The 26849-nt window shown below is 44.7% G+C and overlaps 2 protein-coding genes across 2 annotated transcripts in view; both read right to left on the bottom strand.

Annotated features, from left to right (window-relative positions):
* The window catches only part of dbt (dihydrolipoamide branched chain transacylase E2), a 31248-nt gene extending 10200 nt beyond the window's left edge, over positions 1 to 21048 (bottom strand). Inside the window, exons 1-5 of the mRNA XM_015974556.3 lie at positions 20905 to 21048; positions 14417 to 14537; positions 4878 to 4953; positions 767 to 948; positions 567 to 694 (exon numbers count right to left, since the gene is read on the bottom strand). Of these exons, the coding sequence (XP_015830042.1) occupies positions 567 to 694; positions 767 to 948; positions 4878 to 4953; positions 14417 to 14537; positions 20905 to 20949 (552 nt within the window). The 5' untranslated portion in view covers positions 20950 to 21048. The remainder of the gene's footprint in view (positions 1 to 566; positions 695 to 766; positions 949 to 4877; positions 4954 to 14416; positions 14538 to 20904) is intronic.
* Positions 21049 to 25481: 4433 nt separating this feature from the next.
* Positions 25482 to 26848, bottom strand: LOC129153572 (uncharacterized). The gene is made up of 2 exons (XM_054733051.2): positions 26279 to 26848; positions 25482 to 25862 (listed from the first exon to the last, which is right to left on the bottom strand). The coding sequence occupies exons 1-2, from the start codon at positions 26771 to 26773 to the stop codon at positions 25632 to 25634; spliced, it is 726 nt and encodes a 241-aa protein (XP_054589026.1). The 5' UTR covers positions 26774 to 26848; the 3' UTR covers positions 25482 to 25631.
* Between the last annotated feature and the right edge of the window lies 1 nt (position 26849).

The following is a 26849-nucleotide window of genomic DNA, read 5'->3' as shown; positions in this document are numbered from 1 at the left end:
CGCACGCACGCAAACACACACACACACACACACACACACACACACACGCACGCAAACACACACACACACACACACACACACACACGCACACGCACACGCGCACACACACACACACACGCACACACACACACACACACACACACGCGCACACACACACGCGCACACGCGCACACACACATCTCCATCCCCAGTGAGTCGTGGAGGATGGCTGCTTATACTGAGCCAGGATTCTCTGGAGGTTTCTTCCTGTTAAAAGGGAGTTTTCCTCTCCACTGTCGCTGCATGCTTGCTTAGTATGAGGATTGCTGTAAAGACTCTGACACTAGTCAGTGACTCGATGCGACCTGCTGGGTTCCTTATATAGGAAACTTGTTACTGACTGACTTAATGACCTGACCTGTGTTGTTTACTGTGTGCAGGTCCTTGAGACGACTCTGGTCCTGACTTGGTGCTTTATAAATAAACTGAATGGATTGAAACAAAGGAGGACCAGACTAGGGACCAGACTAGGGACCAGACTAGGGTCCAGACTAGAGACCAGACTGGGACCTGATTGAGACACTCACATTGTTCTCCATTGCGAGACGCCTGACAGCGGGTGTGGCCTGGGTCTTATGTCCTTTAATCTCCTGGTGGGTGTGCTCTTCCCGGGCCATGGCAGGTGTTTCCACCACATCTTCCTCCTGGATCAGTTCTGAGGGACAGCAGCTGGACATCAGGAAAGTACTTTCAATGCAGGTAATAAAATCAGGTGGGTCAATCTCACCTGAGCTGGACTCGGTCTCAATGTCCACCAGTGGTTTCCCCACCAGTGCGGTAGCGTCCACGTCATAGTACAGCTTCCTGATGACCCCATCATAGCGGCTGGTGATGGTGACAGAGGCTTTGTCACTCTGGACCTCACAGATGCTGTCAAACTGGGACACTTTGTCCCCTTCCTTGACATACCTGTGACAGGTGAGAAAAGGACAATTACTGAGCTTTAACAGACAGATGGTCAAAGACCAACAAGAGGCACTGGCAAAAGGAAACCATAGACACCGGAAATAAATACATTCAGAGTTTCCCCCTGTGCTTTATCGTGGCCACCCGCCAGGATTAGCGTAGCGTATTTATTTAAAATAGTTTTTATGCATCCATTTTCAGCCGCTTATCCGTAGTCGGGTCGCAGCCTAAGCAGAAAGCCCCATTCTTCCCTCTCCCCAGGGATTTGGGCCAACTCCTCCTGGGGTATCCCGAGGAGTTCCCTGGCCAGCCGTGAAGCATAGTCCTACCAGCATGTCCTGGGTCTTCCTTTAGGTCTCCTCCCAGTTGGACGTGATCAGAAAACCTTGCCAGGGAGGCGTCCAGGAGGCATCCTGACCAGGTGCCCGAGCCACCTCAACTGGCTCCTCTCGATGTGGAGGAGCAGCAGGTCTACACCGAGCCCCTCCTGTATGACCGAGCTTTTCACCCTATCTCTAAAGCCTGGATCAACCTGTGCAATTTGCGGCCGTCTTAGCCAAGTCCCTCGTCTGGAGCATAATTGTGTAAAAAAAACGTGAACCTGAGGGTGATTTGCAAATCTTTGGTCATCTAGTCTGACCGGCTCTGCAACAGATTTTTGAGCCGCCCCACGACCCAAATTAGCCTCCGACTGTCTACAAGCACGCTTGAAAACCTACGACTGCTGTCTGCAACCAACCAATGAAGACACACTTTTGGGACGCAGCAACAGCAAGACTCCGCCTCTCTTCCGTTTCAATTTATGTTTAAAATTTGGATTATAAACTACACACCAGTTTGTATTTTTGTCAAAAGCCCACATTTAACCCGGAGTTATAATCAAAACAGTAAAACGACCTTTGTACATCATCAGATAAATTGTGAAAACCGTGATTTTGTAATCTGTGAGAGTTGAGAGGAGATGAGCTCACGAACATAAAAACCAAAGCACAAAAACACGAGATCCCTTTGCTGTTGGTGGAAATTTCATATTTTCAACTGATCAAATCGAATCAAGCCACGCTCATTTGTATGGCACATATAAATACAACAATGTTGCCCTGAGTGCCGAACATAGACATGTATAAACATAAAAAAATAAAAGCGTCCATCCATTTTCTTCCGCTTATCCGGAGTCGGGTCGTGGGGGCAGCAGCCTAAGGCGAGAGGCCCAGACTTCCCTCTCCCCAGCCACTTGGGCCAGCTCCTCTGGGGGAATCCCAAGGTGTTCCCTGGCCAGGTGAGACATAGTCCCTCCAGCATGTCCTGGGTCTACCTTTAGGTCTCCTCCCGGTTGGACGTGCCCGGAAAACCTCACCAGGGAGGCGTCCAGGAGGCATCCTGACCAGATGCCCGAGCCACCTCAACTGGCTCATCTCGATGTGGAGGAGCAGCGGGTCTACTCCGAGCCCCTCCTGGATGACCGAGCTTCTCACCCTATCATTAAGGGAGAGTCCAGCAACTCTTCTGAGACCGGTACAACGCCCGCATCACTGCAGATGCAGCACCAATCCATCTATCGATCTCACGCTCCAGTTTTCCCTCACTCGTGAACAAAACCCAGAGATTCTTGAACTACTCCACTTTTATTTTCCTCCACTGGAGGGAAAGATCTAAAACCTCTTTTCTGTAGCCTTGCCCCAAGTACACTCAACCTAAGCTGGAGGAGTTCACATAAGTAAGTACGAGCAAGTCCATTTAAACATTTGTAAGCTGAAACCAAAATCTTAAACTGCGCACAGAACTTAACTGGGATCCAATGCAGAGAGGCAAGAACCGGAGTAATATGATCAAACCTACATGTGCCAGTCAGGAGACGAGCTGCAGCATTCTGAACTAGCTGCAGCCTAGCAATACATATACATTTAGGGAGCCTAAAGGTTGGTTTATGCTTGACGCGTCCGCGAGGTCCGCACGGCTCCGCGCGGAAAAGTTGCGTAATTTTAACAACCACGCCCCTCCACCGCGTCTCCGCACGGCCCAAGATTTCCGCAACGCGCACCTCGGAAAATTTCTAACCACGCGGACGGTCGGACGCGGAAAAACATGGCGGACCGGCACGGCAGAGGTTGGTAAATACAGACATTTGTATGATTCAGCTCTCAGAGATCACCGTGATCAACATGTTGTTAATAATTCTTGGAGAGAAATAGCTCGCACTGTCGGAAAAGACGAGAACGCTGTTAAAAATGCTGAAATGCCATGTTGTAAACAGTAATTTCTACTTCTACTATGGTGTAGTGTTGGATGCATGCCATAGAGCTCCATGCTGCCCCCTACAGTTTGGGAGAATATTGGCTCACCGCAGAGACGAGCCGCATGAACCATAAACGCTGCGAGTTGTGAAGCGCGTTCCATCCGCGAGCCGCATCACCGCGCGGAAAGTGAATGCGTTAAGCATAAACCAAGCTTAAGTCTCTTCCGCATCAGGGGTCCCTGGAAAAACGAATGCAAGTCAACGGGGCTAAAAACGCTATTTTCTAACCCGCTGTGCCTTAGACCCTGGATCCCACATGTGTTGTACTGCAGTTTAAATGAAAAGTAATGATGGGTGTTTTGACCATGCCAGTCACGTACTTTGAGATTTATTAGCTTGTAAAGGTTCATCATTAGCAGGACTACACAACAGAAATTGGATCGTCGCATATGTGACGTCACCACATAATCTCGTCCACCCTAGCGTAGCTGCTACTTACCACATGACCAGATTTATGGTGGTTCTTTCCTCCTGTGGGAAGTTTGCTGAACTTACAGCCCTTCTCCCTCAGTTTTCTCCGTGTCTGAGTCAATGACGTCACTCTGGTGAAGCACATTTGTAGTCCTGGACTCATTTTCACACAAAACCTAAAACAGCATTTCCCCCAATTGAAACGAAGCACGTTCTTCGTATCAAAATGCATCTTTAAAATTCACGGACATCATAAGTGAAATCCATGGAATAAAACGAGCGCAATTAGAAAATAGTGTTTTTAGCCCCGTTGACGTGCATTCATTTTATCGTTCTTCTGGGGACACATTGCGTGGAATAGGTGGGCGTGACTTAGACTCCCTATACATACATGATAGGAACGGTTCAGTAGCGTACTGTTGCAGGGGGTCAGAGAAAGCTGTGAGTGACAGCGGGTGCGACCTGTCACGGACCGGAGCAGCGAGACAGAATTCACGGCAAAAGTTTAGATATTGCAGCGATCTGTGACAGAACGTTACTTGTCATTAGTTTAGCAGGTTTTTGTGCATGAAGGAGGAGGAGGACTAATGCACAGCAGAAACATCAACCGTTTAGCCAGAAGACGGGAAAAAGAGACCCACAGCACGAAGTCTGACACCAATGTGAGGGTTTTAAAAAAGAAGCTTCTTCTTTGAGGAAAATGAGTTGGGTCATTAGTATTTTTATCTTTTGGTTAGCGGTCTGCTAGGTGACGGGATGACGTAGTGTGTCCAGCTGGAGCGACACGTTGCGCAGTCTGCCTCACTGAAATCTAGTGCCGTACAATGTGAATGTCCCAGATTTAAACCCAGTGGGAGTTTCCCCCCGAAACTCTGGCTGAATAGGACCCACACCCACCCTCAATGTGTTTATGTAGAAGATCATCGGGGGGTCTTTTGTTCCCACTGGGTTTGAATCTGGGACTCTCCACCATTTGACCTTAGAACTGAAGAAGCCTCTCGGATGAGAGGTGAAACGTCTTCAAGCAACTCAAAGAAGTCCAGACGCTTTTCTTTCAAGCTCCTTAGACCACTTGAGGCTTACGTCATCACTTTTAAATTAGTCTCTGTAATACCGAACACCGTGGTAAAATGTGGAGGAAGTTGGACGGTATTAAAATTTGGATACTGCCCAAGCCTAATGTGGTGTGAGAGAGAGACCCGAAGGACACGGTTTTGTTACGTACCACTCCTTCACCGTCACCTCCATGATCCCCTCCCCGATGTCCGACAGCTTGAACTGGACGATGGGTCCTTGCCACACTGGAGACACACGAGGGACAAGAGAATGAGAACTTTATTTTCCCGGGGTAAACACTTCCGTCGTGGACGTGCTCCGTGCAACAACAAGGCTAGGCACAAGACAGTAAAATAGTGGTTTAAAAACAGAATCATTTGTAATAATCTAGAAGGCAGCATGTAATAAACAAGATGCAGAAAACAATCACCTCCAGGAGGATGAGCTATAGTCTTATATCGCTACGGGCCTGAGTGATAGACTACAGTCAGCCGTTTCCTACAGAGATTAAAAGATCCCAGACTCCTCAGTAGGTAAAGCTAACTCTGCCCTTTCTTGTATGCTGCCTCCATTTTCCTGGACCAGTCCAGTTTACAGTCGCCCAGGTACTCCACATCTGTTCCTGATGGTGCCTGAGGTGGAAGGAGGAGCCTGCTTCCTGAGGTCCATGACAAGTTCTTTTGCCTTCATGGTGTTCAACTACAGATGGTTCAGCTCACACTACTCTACAACGCTGTCACCACACTTCTGACCCTCTCTGATACAGGCCACAACGGCAGTCAGAGAACTTCTGCAGGGGGCATGACTGAGACCTGTACCTGAAGTCAGATGTAAGGGTGAAAAGGAAGGGTTACAGGACAGTTCCCTGATGTCTGGATGTTGTCCAAGCGGCAGGTCTTCAGCCAGACATGTTGTGGTCTGTCCGTGGTTAAATAGTCCCTCATCCAGGCAACCAGCTATTCGATGCATTTCTGTGAGCTAAAGCTTATTTCCCAGCAGTGACGGTCTGATTGTGTTGAAAGCCTGGTCCAGCAGGTAAATGAGAGCCCCCCCCACCACCACCACCACCAAGACGAGGCTATTGACCCTTTGAACGTGACATCACGCCACTCATGTGGCCGCCCCCTTCGCCATGATGGACGGCAAAAAGACCGTTTACACCCGTAGAAGCTCCAGTGAAGCTAGTCAAAACAAGCCAGTTTGTAGCCTTTTATGGCTTTTATTGAGTTGATGTGACAGTAAAATGGTTTCAGCTTGCTGCGTGGTCGGCTGCACTGAGAGACAAGGACGTAAACTCAACTCGTTTCGTTTTTGATAACTTTGATGGAGACTGATTGATCGCTGCAGTTCATCTCTGTCCTCAGTCGGACTAGCAGGCCTCAGATTAGCAGCGAACATGCTTTTAGCGGGTAAGATTAACGTTCATTTATTCCACGAGGAAGACAGGGACAGGGATAAATGTGATGTGTTTATACTGGTTATTGATAATCCTGATGGACGGGTGTTTCACCACGGAGGCTGCGCTCCGTCCACTCTAGTGTAAAGAGAGACGATTATTAACAATATTAAAGCTCCGATGTATGGTTACGTGTTAAAATGACGTTATTTATTTATTTATATGAGCGTCGGCGTTCAGAGATCTTCTCATTCCGGTGTGAGAGCAGCAGCTGAACCCGGTAACACCACCAGTAACAGAAGCTGGTAGGGATCCGGACTTTTAACAATCAGCTTTGGTGTAAAGTGAAACGCTGTTTACATGCTTTTGCCGTCCACCATGGTGCACCCACGTGATTAGGTGACATCGGTGAAAAGGGTCAATTAACTCCCCAGCCCTGCCTTCATCCAAAGCCCGGATCACACACTGCCATTTTTGCCCATCTTCGCCAAATCCCTCGTCCTGAGCAGAATCGTGACACAAAATGGTCAACGTCAGGGTGATTTGCATATCTGTGCACCACGCTGTTAATGTACAGTGTGACCGGCTCTGCAGCAGCTTTTTGAGCCGTCTCACTACAAAACCAGCCTCAAAAAGTCTTCAAGCCAGGGGCGGCGTTAGGCCCGGCTACTTGGGCTGAAGCCCCGGATCTAAATCGTGGAAGTAACATGCAGTACCAAAGTCCACCAGAGAGGGAGCAGCTGGCAGTAGTTTGTATACAGCCTGCCTGAGCCTCCACCACTGAAGAAGAAGCCCTTCAGCAGCCGGCTTCTTCTACACTCTCTGCCTGAAACGCATGAGTGAAGATGGACATAAGGACGTTTTTAGACCAAAAGTACGGCGACAGAACCCCAGCTTTGATGAGACTGGTGCTGACTCAGGTTTGTGAGTCTTATTTGAAAATATTTGTTGTGTTGCTGGTTTGCCTAAAGTTAGCTTATCAGGTAAAGTTGTTGGAGAAAGAACGGGAATATTTACTATCATCTCACACTAAACACTAACAGGAACTATGCTCTGTCCTGAATATGCTGAATATGTAGCTTCAGATTAAAATCTATGTGGTACAAGACATATATGATGTTGACTAGTGCGCGCGCGCGTGTGTGTGTGTGTGTTAAGCCCCGGATGTTCTTCAGTCCTTAATCTGCCCCTGCTTCAAGCACTGGTTGTAAACCTACGACTCCAGTCTGCAACCAACCAATGAAAACACACCTTTGGGACTCAGCAGCAGCAAAGCTCCACCTCTCTGAGCTTTAGTTGCAATTTATTTTTAAAATGGGGACAATAAAGTACACACCAGTTTTTATTTCTGTTAACAGTCCAAGTTAAACCGGAGTTATACTAAAATAATTAACATACAATTTGTACACCATCAGATAAATTATGAAAACTGTGATTCTGTGATTGCTGAGAGGAGATGAGTTCACAAACATAAAAATTCAACACAAAAACCGGAGATCCCTTTGCTGTTGGTGGAAATCTCACATATTCAGCCGATAAGGACGACTCCGTAGCGCTATGCTGCAGAGGGACGAGGAAGCAGCTGTGATGAGCTGACGGAGCTGCGGAGTAGTGAGACAGAATTCACGGCACAAGTTTAGATATTGCAGTGATTTGTGACAGACTGTTACTTCTCTGTAGCTAAAGCCGGGCGGACACTGTGCGACTTTTCCACTCGTAGCACTCAGCTTCAGCTCAAACTGTACGACTTCCTCACAGGGCAGATCTCACGAGTCATGTTCACACTGTACGTCTGGTAGCAACACGTCGGCCCTAAAAATGTGCTAAAAATAGCAGTTTTTACTCAACACGTCAGACTTTTTTGTCTTGCCTGTTGTCCTTCGGGAGCGGTTGGACGAGGAAAACGAAATAAAGAAAGTAAATCTGTGTTTTGTGATCAGTTTAATTTGACATGAACACGACAAACACGCTTTCTTGACAATCCTTGTGAGTAAAAAAACGGGTAGAAACAAAAACGAACAACGTGTGTTATTAGGGAAATAGCGGGGAGCGGTGTTGATGCAGGATTGCGTATGCGCCGTGAGCGGTTCTGGTACATTTTGGGTCGCAGCTGCTCGCAGCGCCACTTCAACAGTGCGATACCCTCACGAGGGACGAGCGAAATATTAAACACGCCAGAAGTTCTAAACTAGCACCCTCCCTGCACCTGTCCCCCTCTCTACTGTCCACTCCTTGTTCCCTCCTCTCCATGATTGATGTCAAGTTGTTGTTATTGTTATTGTTGTTGTTGATGTTGTTGTTGTTAGCCTCAAAGGCATGCCAATTATCCCTTGTAAGTTGCTTTGGACAAAAGCGTCTGCTAAATACGTAAACATATTCAAAATCATATTCCAGTTAAGGTGAGACAGAGTTCACTATTACAGGTGTGGAAGCACTCTGGTTACAGTTACGATTTCCTCATTTGAAATGTGTTTTAGTTGGATGTTGCTACAGACCGCCGGATGCTGCTGGAATGCATCTCCATCAAATGCTAGATGTGGTCTGTGATACAGGAAATGAGATTTACCTATTCGAGGACTTAAACATAGATTGGAGATCAAGAAATTGCTCATTAAATAGCAAATTAATCTCATTTGCTAATGCTTTTAATTTGTCACAAGTTTTAAAAGATTTCACAAGAGTGCAGGTTAAAATAATGGTGAATGCTCTAAAACGAGTATTGGTTTAATTTTTACTAATATGGCTGAGTTATGTTCTGAGGCAGTTTCTGTTCCAGATGGATGCAGTGACCATAATTTGGTTGCTATTAAAAGAAAAGTTAAGGTGCCAAAAGGTCAACACTTTATATATAAAAGAATCTTTAAAAACTTTAGAGAGAGTGATTTTGTAGAAGAAATAAGAAACATAGATTGGACAGAAGTAAGAAAGGAGCAGGATCCGGGTAAAGCTGAAGAGATCTTTGACAAAGGTGATAAATAAACATGCACCGATGAGGAAACGGGCAGTAAGAAATGCAGCTTCTCCATGGCTGGATACAGAACTGAAGGAACGTATGAGGCAGAGGGACAAATTAAAATTAGAAGCAATAAAAACTAATCAACTGGAAACATGGTGCGAATATCGCAAAATAAGGAACGTTGTAACCAAACTGAATAAAAACAAAAAACAATTATATTATCATAGAAGAATCATAGAAGCTAAATTAGATAATGCAAAGGTGTGGGGTGCATTAAACGAACTTATGAGGGTTAAAAGAGGAAGGCACCTACTGTTCTAGAGGCAGATGAGTTTTTCTACCCAAACCAAAAGAAATAGCTGATTATTTAAAACTGCTTCTTATCAATAAAATTAAAACATTGAATAATACCAGGGAGGAGAGAAAAGATGAAAATACATCTTATCAAAGAATTACGGATGATATAATGCAAATGAAAGATTGTGAGTTTGTTTATGGAGGTGTCAGAGGATTGCATTAAAATACTCTTAAATAGTAAAGATAAACCCCTGGAACGGACAATACTGATATAAGATTGCTAAAATTGGTGGTAGATTTTATTTTACTGCCAGTTTCACATTAATTTCTGGAACTGCGCTGCTCTGGGTGGCTGCATGTTGGAGTATTTCTGTTGACTATATGTAAGTTTAGCCTGTTTTTTTTTGGACATTTTTTCTTCTAGTCTCTCAAGAAAAACGGTATTTTTTGGACATTTTACTTGTCTGTTTCTGGTGCTGTGAAGCTTAGAGGATTTTTACTGCTATTTTTTCCACTTTTTGAGCATTTGTTATGATGCGTAACCATGACAACAAGCTGGTTTACAATCAGGAGCAGCTGCTTAACTATTGGAAAGGCTGAAATAATACCTCAACTGAAGCCCCAAATCCCAAATGAGCTAAAACACAAGAAGCGTGGGTGCAGAGCGGGAGCAAAACGGAGACAGAGAAAGAGGAAATTCAAACCATCTCTTCCATCGATAATAATGGGCGATGTGAGATCACTGGCCAACAAGATGGAGGAACTCCAAGCCCTTTCAAGGACTCAGCCAGAGCATCGGCAGTGTAGTGTTATGTGTTTCACTGAGACGTGGCTGCAGGACCATATCCCCGATTCCAGCGTCTCTCTGCCAGGATTCCTGACTGTACGAGCAGACAGAGATCTGAAGAGGAGCGGGAAAAGAAAAGGAGGTGGAGTGGCAGTGCTTGTCAACAACAGATGGTGCCATCCAGGTCATGTTTCAGTAAAATGTCGTCTCTGCAGCCCAGATGTTGAACTCTTGGCAGTAAGTTGTCACCCATATTATTTGCCAAGAGAGTTCACCAGTGTTGTCTTGGCAACCGTTTATATTCCACCTTCAGCCATTGCTGAAAATGCATGTGATGCCATCAGTTCCGTTGTTGCTAAGCTACAAACCCAGCACCCCAATGCATTTGTGGCTATATCTGGTGATTTTAATCATGCCTCGCTCTCTGCTACACTTACAACATTTCATCAGTTTGTCAGCTGCTCCACCAGAGAAAACAAGGCATTGGATTTGTTCCATGCTGTAGTTCTTTTTTAAAACACAGAGCAGTTTTGTTTACCTGTTTTCCCGCTACGTTTCGTTTGCGGCTGCATGGAATGGAATTAGATACGACACAGCAAGAACACACCTAAGATTGGATTTGCGTTATGCAAATGTAAAGAATGCATACATGTCCAAAACAAGACCTCCTCTGGGACAATCAGATCACAATCTTGTTTTTCTCTGCTCAGAATACAAACCACTTGTTCAGAGGCAACCTGTGACAGGAAGAACTGTGAGAAAATGGTCACAGGACGCTGAAGAAGCCCTGCAGGGTTGTTTTGAGACAACAGATTGGATGACTCTCTGCCAAGGATATGAAGAGGACATCAATGCCATGACTGGATGTGTCACTGACTATATAAACTTCTGTGTGGACAACATCATACCCACCAGAACAGTGAGATGCTTCGCTAATAACAAACCCTGGATCACCAGTGAATTGAAGAATCTGCTAAATGAGAAAAAAAGAGCCTTCAAGGAGGGAGACAGGGAATTATTGAGGAGTATACAGAAGCAACTGAAGATCAAGATCAGAGATAGCAAGGAGGCATACAGGAAGAAGCCGGAGAACAAACTACAGAGGAACAATATCAGAGATGTCTGGTCAGGGATGAAGAAGATCACAGGCTTCAAGCAGAGGAAGGATTGCACAGATGGCAGCCTGGACACAGCCAATGAACTGAACAAGTTCTTCAATAGGTTCAGTTCAGGAACAAACCCAGCATCCTCCTCGCCTATCCCCAGCCAATCAGAAATCCCATCCTCCTCTGATGCAACATTTTCCTGTCACAAGCCAGCTCTTTTGTCCTCTAACACAGTCATGGACTCTTCTGGTTCTATAAATCCATCTTCAACCAAGTCAGGAGATGCTGCTGCCCCAGTTACCTCCCCCTCCCACCTATCTGTCTCTAGAAGTCAGGTGAAGAGGCAGCTGGAGAGACTGAACAGGAACAAGGCTGCAGGTCCAGATGGTGTCAGCCCCAGAGTACTGAAGGCCTGTGCAGAGCAGCTCTGTGGGATTCTGCAGCACCTCTTCAACCTCAGCCTGGCCCAGGAGAAGGTTCCAGTCCTGTGGAAGACATCCTGCCTTGTTCCAGTTCCAAAGAAATCTCGCCCATCAGTCAATGATGACTACAGACCGGTTGCCCTGACATCCCACATCATGAAGGTCCTGGAGAGACTCCTGTTGGTCCACCTGAATAAGCAAACTAGAACATATCAGGACCCGCTGCAGTTTGCTTATCGCCATGGAGTTGGAGTTGAAGATGCCATCATCCAGCTGCTTCAACCAACCCACTGTCATCTGGACAAAGCAGGCAGCACTGTGAGGGTCATGTTCTTTGATGTCTCCAGTGCATTTAACACAATCCAGCCTGATGTACTTTGCCAGAAACTCCAGAAGACACAGGTGGGGGCCTCAACTATCGCCTGGATTAAAGACTACCTGACAAACAGACCACAGTTTGTGAGGCTGAAGAACTGCACATCAAACCAGGTGATCAGTAACATTGGAGCACCACAGGGGACTGTACTCTCACCATTCCTTTTCAACCTGTACACCTCAGACTTCCAGTACAAATCAGAGACCTGCCATCTACAGAAATACTCAGATGACTCTGCAGTTGTCGGGTGTATCAGAGATGGACAGGAAGCTGAGTACAGAGAGCTGGTGGAGCGCTTTGTGGCATGGTGTGGAAACAATCATCTGACCTTGAACGTGAACAAAACAAAGGAGATGATTTTAGACTTCAGAAGAAACAGGGTGGAGTCAAACACTGTTTCCATCATGGGAGAAGAAGTGGAGGTGGTTGAGGAACACAAACACCTTGGAGTTCACCTGGACAACAGACTGGACTGGAGAAAGAACAGCGAAGCCGTTTACAAGAAGGGACACAGCAGACTGCACTTCTTGAGGACGCTTAGGTCCTTCAATGTCTGTAGCAAGATGCTGCAGGTCTTCTACAAGTCTGTTGTTGAGAGTGTAATCTCTTCAGCCATCGTCTGTTGGGGTAGCAGCATCAGAAGCAGGGACCTGAAAAGGCTCAACAGCCTAATAAAAAAGGCTGGTTCTGTTCTGGGGACGACTGTGGAACCACTGGAGGAGATGATGCAAAGAAGGATTCTCCAGAGAATCAAGAACATGATGGACAACCCTGAGCATTCTCTTCACAAGACTGTCCGACAACGGAAGAGTGTCTTCAGTCAGAGGCTTCTTCAGTTTGGCTGCAACACTGACCGCTACTGGAGATCCTTCCTGCCAACAGCCATTGTAATATACAACACCTCTTTGATGACTTGATTATGATTATTATTCTGAGCTACTACAGCAATCAGTTTCCCTCTGGGATTAATAAAGTATTTTTGAATTGAATTGAATTGAAAAATTCAACTTCTATTTTAATGGCAGATATTCTGAAACAGGTCAGGGAGATTGTGGAGTGCCACAGGGCAGTTGTTATTAATGACTTACCTTTAATTTTAAAACATGCAACCACGGCTATATATGCAGATGACACTACATTATTTGTGTCAGCACAAACAGAAGGCCAATTGGCTTTGGTCACACAATGGATTAGAATGAACAAGCTAGTAATTAACGCAGAAAAAAACTAAATGTATGATAGTTGGAACTAAATATACACTACAGATGACACTTGACTGCATCTGATGCTAGGTAATACAGAGATCGAGCAAGTACAACAAGCAGAATTGTTGGGGGTAATTGTGGATTCTAGATATTTATGGGCTAGTCAAATAAATTATGTCTTGCAGAAACTTGGAAGAAGTATGGGCACAATCAAATATTGTTGTAAATTTATTCCTCGTTTGCAGATAAAAACTTTAGTTCAAACATTAGTACTGTCTCATTTAGATTATGCATCAGTTATTTGGTCTAATACAAGTGAAATGAATTTAAATAAGTTACAAGTGGCTCAAAATAAAGCTGCACGAACTGTTCTGGGCTGTAATTACAGAACAAATGTAAGTAAGATGCATGATAGGTTGGCCTGGTTAACAGTGAAATGTAGATTAAAGTATTCACTGATAACATTTATAAGAAATATGATAACTACAAAAATACCTATAATAATTTATGACAAGTTATTTTTTCAGACAATCATGATTACACGACGAGACAGACAAGTGACATAAGGTGCGCACTACCGCGTTGCAGAACTAATAAAGGCAAAGAGCAGTTTATTACAGAGCCATGGTTGCATGGAATGCCATACCGGGATTTTTGTTATTAGAGAACAACAGAAGATGTTTCCAAAAGAAGTTAAAGCTTTTCTTGTTCACTCAACATTGAATTTTGCACAGTGAATTGTAGATGTGACTGAGATAACAGCTTCTAGTTTTTGTTCATTATGGTAGTGATGCAATATGATTTCTAATTCTTGGATATATTTATTTATTCCTCTGTGTAAACTCTCCGGATTTACTTATTTATCCTACTATCCACACTGAAGTGTGTGGTAACTTAATCTCATATCTTTATTGCAACTGAGCTATAGTGGAGCTTCTGGGGTTTGTTATTGTTGTGTGTGTGTGTGTGTGTGTGTGTGTGTGTGGTGGGGGGGGGGGGTTTGTAAAATATTTGTAATGAAAATGGCAGAGACCTCAGGAAGAATAGCTCCACACTATGGTGGGAGATAAAGAGGTTCTCAATAAATGAATAAATAACAGGGACATTGCAGGCCACCAAACCCAGACATGAACCAGTCTGAGCCCTGCAGGTGCTGTACTCACCGATGGAGGTGTGCAGAGACCTGCTGCAGTCTCCCTCCCATCTGAAGAATGGTATCTGCAGGGACCTCTTGTACCTGAAGGTCTGTGGATGGGAACGTCGGCAGCAGAACTGCTGACTCACCTTAAGGAACAAAACAAGACAGCTGTTACTAGAGGTGCAACGAATCAGAAAACTCAGTTTGGATCGTATCGAGGTTTGAGTCACAGATCAGCTCATTTTTCGGATCGGCACAAAGACAAATAACTTTGTTTTCTATTTATTTTGTAGAACGCTCTGCTTTAAGTGGGCCGGTACTCCGTGTACCAGGACTTTTCCCAGGGTACAGAGAGTACCGGCAGTTGTTCCGCTGATTTATTAGTTGAAATCTCAGAGTTTCTGAAAAAGTTATCTGTCCGCCTTCTAGTAAACACCAGCCAGTCCCCTCCAGCGCCGCCTCTGCTAACAGCAGACGCGCTCCAAGAAAAGCTTCTTTTCGCACAAGAGGACGTATTCTCTCCAAAGGCGCCTGCACCTGTGACTCTACTCTCTGTTGTGTTGACTTTCCTATTCCCGTGTTGTTTACCGGTGGATTCCAGGTCGAGCATCACCTATGACCCACTTCCTCTCCTGGATCTCAGACAGAAGTTAGGTTCCATCGATCTACAAGGCAGGAACATTAAGAAGATCTTCATCCCTCTGTTTGCTGTGGTCCCGGCATTCCTCCTCAGCTCACGGTCTCCAGCTTGGCTGCGAAGGAGACGTCATAGACGGGGCAAGCGAGACGGGCACCAGGCGAGGCTTAGGGCCGCTTTCGTGTTTCAGCCTCGGAGATCAACCCCTCTGCAGCTTCCGGATCACCAACTGGAGTCACCCAACCTCCTCCTCCTATGTTTGATTCTACCCTCCACCTGAAGCAACTCTCGGCCTCCGTGACTCCCACAGGCTTGGAAATATCAATGACTGAGCTGGATTTCAGCCCCCCAGCGTTACTTGCACGTTGCTACTGCCCACCAAAGTACAATTCAAACTTTTAAATGAATGTTGTGACTTTTTAGCAGACTTTCTCCTGACGTGTGATCAAGTGATTATCCTTGGTGATTTTAATATTCATGGTCAATGACTTTTTGGACTTGTTGGACTCTTTTGGCCTCAGCAGCTGGTTAAAGAGCCTACCCAAGATGGCTCTCACATCTGGATTTGGTTTTATCTTTTGGAGTTTCAGTTTCTGGACCCAGTCTGTTTTTCTGATCAAATTATTTTCAACATCTGTGGCTAACCCTCCCCCTGTAAGACATCAAGCACGGCGTTACGTCAGGTGTATTTCTCTGTCCACTACCACTCTGTTATCGTCCGGTCTGGTGGATGGTTTCTCAACCATGGGGGTAGATGTGGTGACCTCACGTCATACTGTGTGCTGGGCGGATCTTAGCTCTGCTGCTCCTCTTACAATAAGGAGTAAGAAATCATCACTGATCCCTGGCTTAATGACCCGACCCGAGCCCTTAGACGCCAGTCTTATGAACAAAAGTGGAAAAAGGACAAAGTGCAAATTTCTTTACAAATGTTGGACTCTGTCCTGTACCAGAAAGCCGTGAGAGCAGCCAGAAATGAGTGATTTAGTAATATAATCACAGCTCAACTAAAGTTATTTAGTACCATTAATTAGGTTCTCTCTTTAAAAGGTGCTCCTACACCCTCTGTTCCAATGACGACCCTTAGCACGGAGTTTATGAACTCCTTTCTGCTCAAAATCCAGAAGATCAAGCATCTTCCCAGTAGCTCGGGTCACCCTCGAGGAACCAGAGTGTTTTCACCAATCTTCTAATTTCACCCCTTTGCCTCTGCATGATCTGGACGAGCTGGTCAGGTCCACGAAGCCTTCTGGTTCTCCAGAGGTCTCCCTCCCCCCCACACTACCAGTCAGGCGCCTTCCTGTGTTGGCACCATTTATCCTGGGCCCAGTTTTTAAAAAGTAAGCCACGAGGATTTTGGATAACGGATTGGATCAAATCTTGAAAATGGGTTTTTCAAAAGAAAAAACGGATTACGTAATCAGATTAGATCAGATCCCCGACCTACAGCGTTTGTGTTGCAGGTCTCAGATGAGCGGACTGCTGAAGAGGATGGGGTGGGTTTTGTTTTTAGGTATTTTTAAATGTGTGTGTTTTCATTTCAAATGAAAATAAACGTGTATTGACCCACACTGGCTGTTCTACTTGTTGCTCTTTACGTATCTACAGTTCCTCTTTGTGATTTCCTGTCCTGTTTGAGCTGGTTATCCAGATTTGGTGATCCTGAAAAGTTCCTATCCAGATCAGATTGATCCAGTCCGATGTTGCTTAGAAAAAGTGGCTCAAAAGTAAACTGTTTATTGTTTATTTTGTATCTGGTAGTCACTCAAAAGACTTAGTTAAATAAAATGTTTAAATAAGATCTACTTCCTTCATTATTTTATTTAGAGCTGCTTTAAACAGGCTATTTTGTAAAATTGTGATTATGATTAAAGCTGCAGTGTGCAGTTTCCAGCCACTAGAGGGCAGTACATACATACGTCTTCCTGACTGTGACCAGTTCATTAAACATCACAGTAAAAGTTACCTGTGGAGCAGAAAGAATGAAACCTTGGTGTGACTCCTCAGGTAATTCCATAAGAGCCAACAGTAGTTTTCAGGAGCTGTACTTTCCGGATCTGCTCGGGGGCGTTCACCTGCTGATGACGTCATCATATTGTAGTAGGGCTGGGCGATATATCCATATTTTTAAAGTATCAACATAATATTTAAACAAGATACAAGATGACTTTATATCTGTATATCAATATGACTGGTCAAACTGCTATGCTAGCGATTAGCCGCTCTGCTAGCGACATGTTGCTCTGTCTCTAAGCGGCTATCACGTGTATTCTCACAAGTTTGCTCAATCTGAGAGCCTCTGGCTAAACGTGCTGCTCTAAACTTCGCATTTGGCATCCTGGTTTTTAATTATTTGGGGACGTTCAACATCAACGGAGTTCTGTTTTCCATCCTGCTTGTGCGGACGAGCCAAACCCCTCCCTCCCGTGTGTAATGGGAAACATCTACGGAAAGCCGGAGTGGCCAAATTACCTCAAACCTATTGTAAGGGTTTTAATAGTAAACTAGAGGGTTAACGTTTCATTTTGAAGACGAGCTCAACGGGTGAGAAATGTTGTTCCGGTGTTTTCCGCTCTGGTTTGCTATGCTAGTAAAAACTCCGCTACGAGCGATTCTGTAGAGAAAAGTTAAGTTTGTAAGGCGAGGGTAACGGCGACAGTAGCCTGAACATAATACTGATAAAAGAGCAACCAGAGACTCTGAGTCATTACAGTATAACCGCTGATATGAGCCAACACTGTTAGACTGCAGCCATGTTTGCCCTGATCACTAATAACTCCACCGTGCATGACCCATGTGACCTTCAGTAGATGCAATTACATCATCATACATTTAGCTTAGCATGATAGATTTATTTTCTCTGGACAAGAAATAAACGATACGGCCACCTCTAGCTGACATTTAAATAATTTTACCTTAATTATAAATATATAATTAAAACGTGCCTGTGGGACATTTGATACACTTCTAGCTCTCAACTGTGTGTGTGTGTGTGTGTGTGTGTGTGTGTGTGTGTGTTACCAGACAGCTGTACCAGAGAATAGGCACTCACCCCGGCTCTCCACCGCAGCCGTCAGCAGCACGTTACTGCAGCAGCACGTCTTGCTCGCGTAAGCTGCTGCTTGGCCCCTCCCACGAGGCGCGGAGCAGCAGGGGAGCAGCTGTCACCGACCGAGCACGAAGTCACACGAGTGACTTCGTCAGTAAACACAACAACAAGCAGGAGAAAACTATAACATGGTTTGTGTTTTATGTTCTGTCCGTTTTATAATCGCCAATACGGACCTGAAAAACAAAGGAGACCGCTAGCTAGGTGATAACTTCTCACGGGGATGCACAGTTAGTAACTGTTTTTAAAAGTAAAGCAACCGGAAGGCAGTACGTTCTTTATTCTGAAAATCTCTGTAGCTTCTCCCCATTTCCGCGTCCGATTTCCTGTCTTTCCTTCCCCAAACATGTGGAACTTGACCCGTTTCAGAGGCGTCGCGCGTAGAAAATAGAACCGGCGCGTAAAGGCCGCGACATGCTGCTCCTGAGACGCGGCCGACTCGCGCTGCTGACGGCTCCGGTGGAAAAGGTTCTGTTGACCACAGCGGTTCCTATCAGCAGCTATGACGTGCTGCTGCAGTAACGTGCTGCTGACGGCTCCGGTGGAAAGGAGGGGTCAGGCTTAAGTTTGACAAGAATCAATTATTTTTATGCATTTAATTTACTGACTTATGTATAATTTCTCAGGACAGCTTGAAGTGAGTTAACTTGTAAATATTTTACAGGAGGAAAAATATCGAGATATTTATCGTATATCAGAATTCAGCAGAAGGATATCGAGATATAAGTTTTTGTCCATATCGCCCAGCCCTATATTACAGCAGTACCGCTCGGCCAAAATAGATTTAATCTGTTTTAATATCCGTTCTTTTATGTATACTTTGGAAAGGGTTTAGCAGTTTTGTTATTAAATTAATGTTTTCTACCACCTAAATGTTTTAGAACGTGGTAGCGTTACTTCCATAACTCCACCGTTCTGGTGTGATGTCATCAACTGGTGCAGGACCACAAGCTGGCCAGAAGGAAACATGGCATCTCCTAAACGCTGGACCCACACCTTATGTACTTTAGACCCAATTTTTATGGTAAGAAACCGCCAACATTTTTCAACCACTGGACATGATTTGATTTATTTAACAATATTTTGATGGATATTTCCAAAATTAAAGGTACAAACTGCTGATTGTCTCTTTAAAACTGAGATTGACAACATGGAGATGATATTTTTTGCCATATTCCCCAAGCCTAATATTCGGTGAGTTATGAATGATAAACACTAACACTTTGCTTCCGTCAAAAAGAGGAGCGAGACTGCTCCAAGATGGCGGCCCCATCGCTCGCCAGCGCCAATAGGCACTAGCGGTCGATGCCGGCTCGATTCTTTGTGTCTGCATGTAGTCCCAAACAGGGAAGTCACTAATATCAGCTGTAAGGTCACGGTCAGCCGGACAAGCCCTTCTGCTGTGTCTGACAGAGTTTTGGATACGCTGTTTGCTCTCAGAGACACGACCTAGGTCATCTCTCCTCATTTTTGTCGCTGTCAGCTATAAAAGGAGGCCCAAATGATTTGTTCTCCCACAGTAGGATGAGATACAGCAGAGGTATTCAATCCCAGTCCTGGAGGTCCGGTGTCGGTACAGGATCGGCTCGGGTGCAGGATCGGCTCAGGGTCCTTCGACTGCCGATGACGTCAAAGTAGTTGATTGGCTGAACACGAAGCTTACAGAAGTGACGTTATCACGTTATGATTCTGATTGGTCAGAACAAATTTGCGGTCGTAGTCTTAGCGGTTGTAGTCCTGTAGTCCAAGAATCAACACTTCTGGGAGAAAATATGTTAGAATTTCTAAAGGAAATGTAAAATAAAAGCAAATGATAAACGGTGACCCTCAAAAGCTCTTAATGTTGATGAAACGGGGCAAAATAAAATATAAGAACTTTACCGAAAGACACCAAGCAACATTTAGAGTCAAAGAATGTATTTAGATAACAACTAAGGAAATATACAGACGAGCTCCACATGAACACATACAGACGTGGCTTCACATATAAGAACTGTTCTGTTTGTCAGTCCGATGGTGGATTTATGCAGTTTCACATTCTTTACTAAACAAAGATAATATGGTGTTTTATTAACTAATTACAGTTATAAAGAAAACATTTAGGTGTTAACAAACAAGAATCTATTAACAACACTGCTGATGTCTTTCCAAAACGTGTGTGTGTGAAAGCCGAGTAGAGTCGCAGTCATGTGACGTCATCGGCAGTCGAAGGACCCCGAGCCGATCCCGCACCGACACCGGTATCTACGAGTCACGTGTGCAGCAGCTCATCAGGCTCTGCAGAAGCCTGTTCATCACCTGCTGATGGAAATCAGGTGTGTTGAAGCAGGCTCAAACTAAGAGGTGCAGGACACCGGTGCTATGTCGATATGAGTCTCCCCGTTCAGATCTGTCTCTTTCCACCCATCCGCTCACTAACAATGGCCTAGTCACCCAAAACGTCTGACTGGAAAATCATACTGAATGAGCTGTGTTTTTTGTACCATTCCCTGGAGGTGAAGAGCCAGGAAATGAGGTGTGCTAGCCGGAGAGGAGCTCCACCACACAGCAGCTTTCTACGGACCTTCAACAGACTGGAACCAGAGACTGGGATTAGAACCTGTACGACTTGGGACTAGGTGACCTGGAGACTAGCACGGCGGCTAACGACTTTTGCTGTGGCGTGGTGACGTCACGGCTACATCCGCTGAAGGCAGTTGCGCGCGCAAATACGAGTTGCGAGATGACTCGGTTCGGCTAAATGAAGCACTTAAAAAGCCATTCTCACCAAGACGCTGAGAAGTTTGAAGGATTTTCTACTTGCTGTTAGCATTTTCCTCCGTTCAGCACGCCCCTGTCAGCAGCCAATCAGCGCTCACTGAACTCTTCTTCTCTCCTACCGGCAGGCGTCATTTGGAATCCTAGGATGTCCAAGGAAGACCCCACCTTTCTCTCCCCTGATTGGCTAGAAAGGCTCTGCTACGATTGGCTGTTTCATTTAGCAGCTAACCGGCTGTCCTGCTAACAGCAGAAAGCTAGTTCTGGGAGTTTAGGAAAGAAAATGTGAACTTATAATCTTGCTGCATTTATCAAACTGTTGGACTTCCTTTATACCTGTTGACTCTGAAGCATTAGAGTTAGTAGGATAAACATGCGTGCCTTACCTGGCGTGAGCTTTAATAAAAGCGCCCTGTTCTGCCCAGCCGTGGGCATCAGGTCTGTTTGTTTCTAGAATAATGAAAACTGGTGAAAAATGGGTCTAAATCCTGATCAGCTTGAATTTATTTTTGATAAAATGATACAGATTTAATCTGACCATGAGAGATATGCTCTAACTTGTAAACAGCCTTAACCTGTTAAAGCAGGGTAGCCTAATAATGAAGTCATGTGATAACCCCAGCAGATGTAACGTCAGTGTGATAAATGCAACAAGATTTATTACAAGTTCACATTTATACGTTTTTCAGGTTCTTTTGTGAAAGAAACTAAACCTGGTGTGTTGCAAAACAGGAAATGATGTTTATTACAGCGATGAGTTCACATTTTCTTCAGAAACTCCTGAAGATCTGACTGTAAACACACAACAGCAGCGAGGGAAAACAACTTCCTCTTACATGAAAACAGCCAATCAGAGGAGAGCCCTTCCAGCCAATCAGAGCAGAGAAAGGCGGGACCAACCTTGGACATCCTAGGATTCCAAATGACGCTACCGGCAGCCGTGACGTTGGCCGGAAGGAATACTGCCGCTTGTGGTTATCTGGGAAACTGCAGAAGCATTTCTTTATCTCATTTAACACGTTTGCGCCTGTTTTAGAAGAAAGTATTTCAGCAGCCTTCTCTCTTTTTTATCAGTATAAAACACATTCACACACAATCATCCTGTCTTCTGTCTCCTGATCTGCAGCAGCTGGGATGTTTGTGACTGCAAAGCTTATTTATTTGTTTGTTTGTTTGTTTATTCATTCATTCATTCATTTATTTCAAAACCATGCCCACTTTCAAATGAAGCACACGCCTCTTGTTCTGACATTTTCGTTTTGTGCTTGGTTAGGGTCAGAAGGGTCACGGCTCGGTTGTAACGTGATGGAAGTTACATGGATTAAATGATCAATAAGATGTGATATTCCATATAAATATGATTTAGCAATCTGATTGGTTTTTTAATGCTTGACTTAATATCACCTTAGGTTCTTTAGACTCCTCAGAGAACACACACTCCACATTAATTCAGGACATAGTTATAAAAATCAATGTAATTCTACATTTCTAAACTAATGATGACACTGAACACCTTACGATGGTTGGACACAAAACTGAGACAATGAATGAACTCCAGTGTGCAGGTCTACGATACCCGTGGAGTAAGCGCTGGGTGGTCCGGAGGACAGGCAGCCAGGTTGGTGATGTCGCCGGATGGATTGGCTCCTGGAATCTCAGAGTCAAATCAAAATCAAATCAAATTTTATTTGTATAGCACCTTCTACAACATTATCTGAAGCCCAAGGTGCTGAACAACATCATTAAAAGAAAAACATTCCCAGTACATGGGCATAAAAGCAGGATAAAAACATAAAATCATAAAATATCAAGCAAACACTGTTACAGATAAGAGATATCGGAATAAGACTAATCGATAGAAAAAACAAATGTCGGACAAAATAAAATCAAGCATCTGGGTTAAAAAGAAGAATAGTTAAAACCATAATGTTAGGGCAGTTCAAGTGACCCTAGCGCTGAAACGCAATCAGATAAAAATGAGTCTTTAAACGAGACTTAAAGACTTGAAGGGATGGTGCCTGCCTAATGCTCAGTGGCAACTCGTTCCACAGAGTTGGAGCCAAAATAGAAAAAGCACGACTACCCCTCGATCGAAATTTCTACCGGGAGCCCACCAGAAGTTCCTGCTCGGCTGAGCGAAGAGACCGAGATGGAGCATTCCCTTTGAATTCAGGTATGACCGGGGTGTGACCAGAGTCTGCTAGTAAGATGTTCCACGTCTGATGAGTTGTTGCGTCTGATGTCCCACATGCAGGCGTTGCAAAGAGGCTTCGACCTTGAGTCAAAAGAAAGGATGGTCCCTTGTGCTTTCCTCACCTGGCCAGCTAAACCAGGAAGCTGGCTGAGAACTGGCTAGTCCAGGAAGTGAACTAGTCTTTATTAACTAGTGTTGACTGTCATGTCCCCCAGCTCGCTAGGAGTGAAGCGGGTGAGGGAGTAATGGTTAAAACAGTGGATATAAACCAAGTAAATGTGTTTCTGTGAAGGAGATTTTATTTAAATAATAATTATAACAAAGATTAATCTGGGAAACTAAATGCACCGGATCAAAAGGACTGGGAATAACTGCTCAAAACGAGGAGAAATAACCTCAAACCTTTCACCAGGGTCACTCACGGGGACGATCTGAGGACATGACCTCCTAGACAAACGCAAATCTAATTCAGAGTTGTCTTAAACAACCCGAGTCTAGCAAAGCCTCGAACCTGATTGGGTCACACGGGGAGAAAATTTACCGCAGTATAAAGACGAGAGCCGAGGTACCTTTACAAGGCTATCAGTCCGCCGATGGGTTTATTTTATTTTACCAATTTAAACCGAAAATAAAGAGCGTACGAGCCAACCAGCTGATGTTAGCATCGCTGACGTCACAAGCACGCAGAGGTAAACGCCACAGAACTTCTAATTCAATGTGCCTTCATGTACCGATCGTTGCAGCAAAAAGACTGAGTCAACTAAAAAAGGTTTTGGCGAATTAAACCACAGCATTTGTGCCACTGACATAAAAACCGCCGTCATCTTTCCGACAAAAAGCCATTTTGAACCAGACTTGAGGAAAGAGCAGGAAGTGACGTCACAGTCTCTTAACCGTTCTAGTACCTCTAATGCAGCGCTGAATCTCATTCCTTAGCAGTTTCAGTCTAGGTCACACCTTCCTGCATCTGATCAGCACAACGACTCATCAGGGGTAGAGAGGAGGGGTACTCAGAGTAGTTTCTGCTCCTTAAACAACAACAGACAGCTACAGCTTATAAGCTTGACTCTCTCATATTCCAGTTAGAACTGACAAAGCTCCTCGGATGAGAGGAGAAACGTCTTCAAGAAACCAAAGAAGTCCAGTTGCCTTCATTTAAACCCTTTTGGATCACCATGACCTGGATGACGGAGCACCTTCACCAGCATAACACCACCGTCTCTTCTTTTCTGCTCGTTAAACCCTCCTACCCGCCGATACCGCCACCAGCTAGCGTGTTTTATTCTGGCCGCTTCATTAAATCTTTTCCAGTTTCTCTGACAACTATTTTCTCTAAAATTAAAGGTTTTTAATTTAATTATGACCAGTAAGGTGTGATGATTCCATATAAATATGGAATATCAACCTGATTGATCTCTGAGTGTTTAATCAGAAGATTCTAGTTACTTTTACTTGTTCAGGGACCATAAACACACTTCGTATTCATTCAGACAGAGTCAGTATGTAGATAGAAGGAATTTTATTCTTTTCTAAACTAATGATTATACATGACAAGATATGAATAATGAGATGTGATGGAGTGGATATGCGGTGATGGAGTGTGATGTGTGGGTGGTGTGATGTAAGCTAGATGTTTATCAGAGTCTTTGTATCTGAAAGAAATTGTGAAATCTGGGAGTAAAAGAATTAGTTGTCTGCTGTAAACTAGAGAGTTGATTATTAATAAAACAGCTTCAGACACAATCTGCTGTGTGTACAAACCCTGGTGGAGACCCCAGCAAGTCTGGACTGTCAGAAGTCGGGTGGACCTCACGGCACCGGGATTTCGTAGATTAAACTCTGACATGACCCGTCCAGTCTTGAGATGTCTCCGGGTCACAACAGTAGCTGGAATGCTTGTCTGCGTCCAAAGTGGGTGTGGCTCTTGGGGAGCCGTCTGGCTGTGTCAGGTTGCAGCGTGCAGACAGGCTGGCTGTCTGTCAAAGAGATGTTTCAAAAGAGGCTTCTTTCCCGACTTGGCCGGATCGGGTTCAGCTGGAAACTGAATTTATCGGGAAGTAATTCCTGTTTATTAAACTACTTTGTTATGATTTCCAGCCAATTCTGGCAAATTAGAATGTGCCATGTCTGGAAGGCTTCACCAGAACATCCCTCAGAAAGGGTTAGGGTTAGCCTTCCTTCAGATACAAGCTGCTGACTCTTTAAACGTTACGAGAGGTGACCCTTAACCTTAACTCGTGTCTTATAAACGTGAGTATGAGTGTAGACAATGATAAACTTGTTAAGCCAACACATACTGATGTGTGATATAAATGGATCATTGTAAGAACAATATTCATTTATAATTCATTGATTTAAGCACAGATTATTCAAACATTTCATTTAAACATCTTGTTCATTCATCACATGTGATTATTCATATCATTAGTTGTAAAAGTCTCGTCGGATTCGTGTTGAATCACTTTTTATTCAGAAAGATGAATCCAGCAGTCTGACTTTTAGCAGAGAGATGAGGCTTTTGCGTCTGGTGAGACCTTGACAGTTTATTTGTGTCTGCGTTGAAGAATAATAAGTGAGAAAAGGTTGATTTGTGCGTCTGGATCCTCCAGCTGGTGTAACCTTGACTTAGCAGTTCTGGTGTGAATGAAAGGTTCTGCTGTCAATCCGATGGTGGACATGGACCCTTTTGACTCATTACAGCTGCAAACCGAGACAAACTTTTGATGGATTTTCTCACTGAAGTGAGACATGAAATGCAACAGGAGCCGTCCAACCTACGACAGGAAGTACAGATGATGTTATGGACACACACACACACACACACACACACACACACACACACACACACACACACACACACACACACACACACACACACACACACACACACACACACACACACACACGCGATCCACTCCCATTCCTTCCTTATGTTTGTATAAATAAACTTTGTGACCAGATGTTCGGGGCGTCTGCCTCATTGTCTCCTTTTCTCTCTCTAGCTGCAGGAAATGGGTTTATTGAAAAAAATCCCTGACAGATGATCAGACAGGAAGTACACAATTTGAGTATTAGAGTCCACGCCCAGGGAGATTTTGGATGTTTTATCATATTTTAGGGAGATTGATGTTCACCTTGACCGGTTTCCAACCTCTTCTATTTCTGATAAGATTTTGTTGATCAGGCTCACCTCGTCCACTGAGGATCGCCGCACACCCGACCTCACAGGATAACAAAGATTACGGGGACATACTCCTCCGGTGCGGCGTGTCGGATGACAGCTCCCATATGTGCGATCCAGCCTTTGGTGAAGCAGTATCTGGATGAAACGAGGTGGAGAATCACAGGGAGGAACGTCCAGGGAAGCAAACCGACCAGCATTGCCATTCCGTCGGAGGGATCTGATCCTGACCCTGACACCAGCATGATTTCCACGCCGCCGTCTCGAAAAACGCGCCGTCCGGCCAGGAGTAGCGAGAAGCACCACCAAAACCTCCTCAAACAGACTACCGAAAATCGGCCCAAAAGTCGCATCATGAAAACGTGGAAATCCCGAGTTGAATCGAAGATCCAAGAGTGTAGTCCGGTCATATTGTGAAGTAGGATGACAATCAGCCAAACAGCGATTCAAAAACAAAAGAGTCAGCATAATAGCTAGGAGCAGCAGACGGCGCCATCTTAACATCCCTGTGGCCACTAGAAGGAGCCCACGTTCAGCACAGTGGTGCTCCTGGATGGAGTCTCAAAACGGTGGGTCGTCC

This window comes from Nothobranchius furzeri, chromosome 8, assembly GCF_043380555.1.
Source record: "Nothobranchius furzeri strain GRZ-AD chromosome 8, NfurGRZ-RIMD1, whole genome shotgun sequence".
Lineage (NCBI taxonomy): Eukaryota > Metazoa > Chordata > Actinopteri > Cyprinodontiformes > Nothobranchiidae > Nothobranchius > Nothobranchius furzeri.
This window is presented reverse-complemented; position numbering and strand designations above follow the sequence as displayed.

Bases quoted from the DNA above. Each gene is read 5' to 3' on its own strand.
- LOC129153572 (XM_054733051.2), bottom strand. From the start codon at position 26,773: ATGTTAAGATGGCGCCGTCTGCTGCTCCTAGCTATTATGCTGACTCTT. The intron at 25,863-26,278 runs GTGAGCCTGATC...TTCCTGTCGTAG, and splicing joins GGCGATCCTCAGTGGACGAG to GTTGGACGGCTCCTGTTGCA.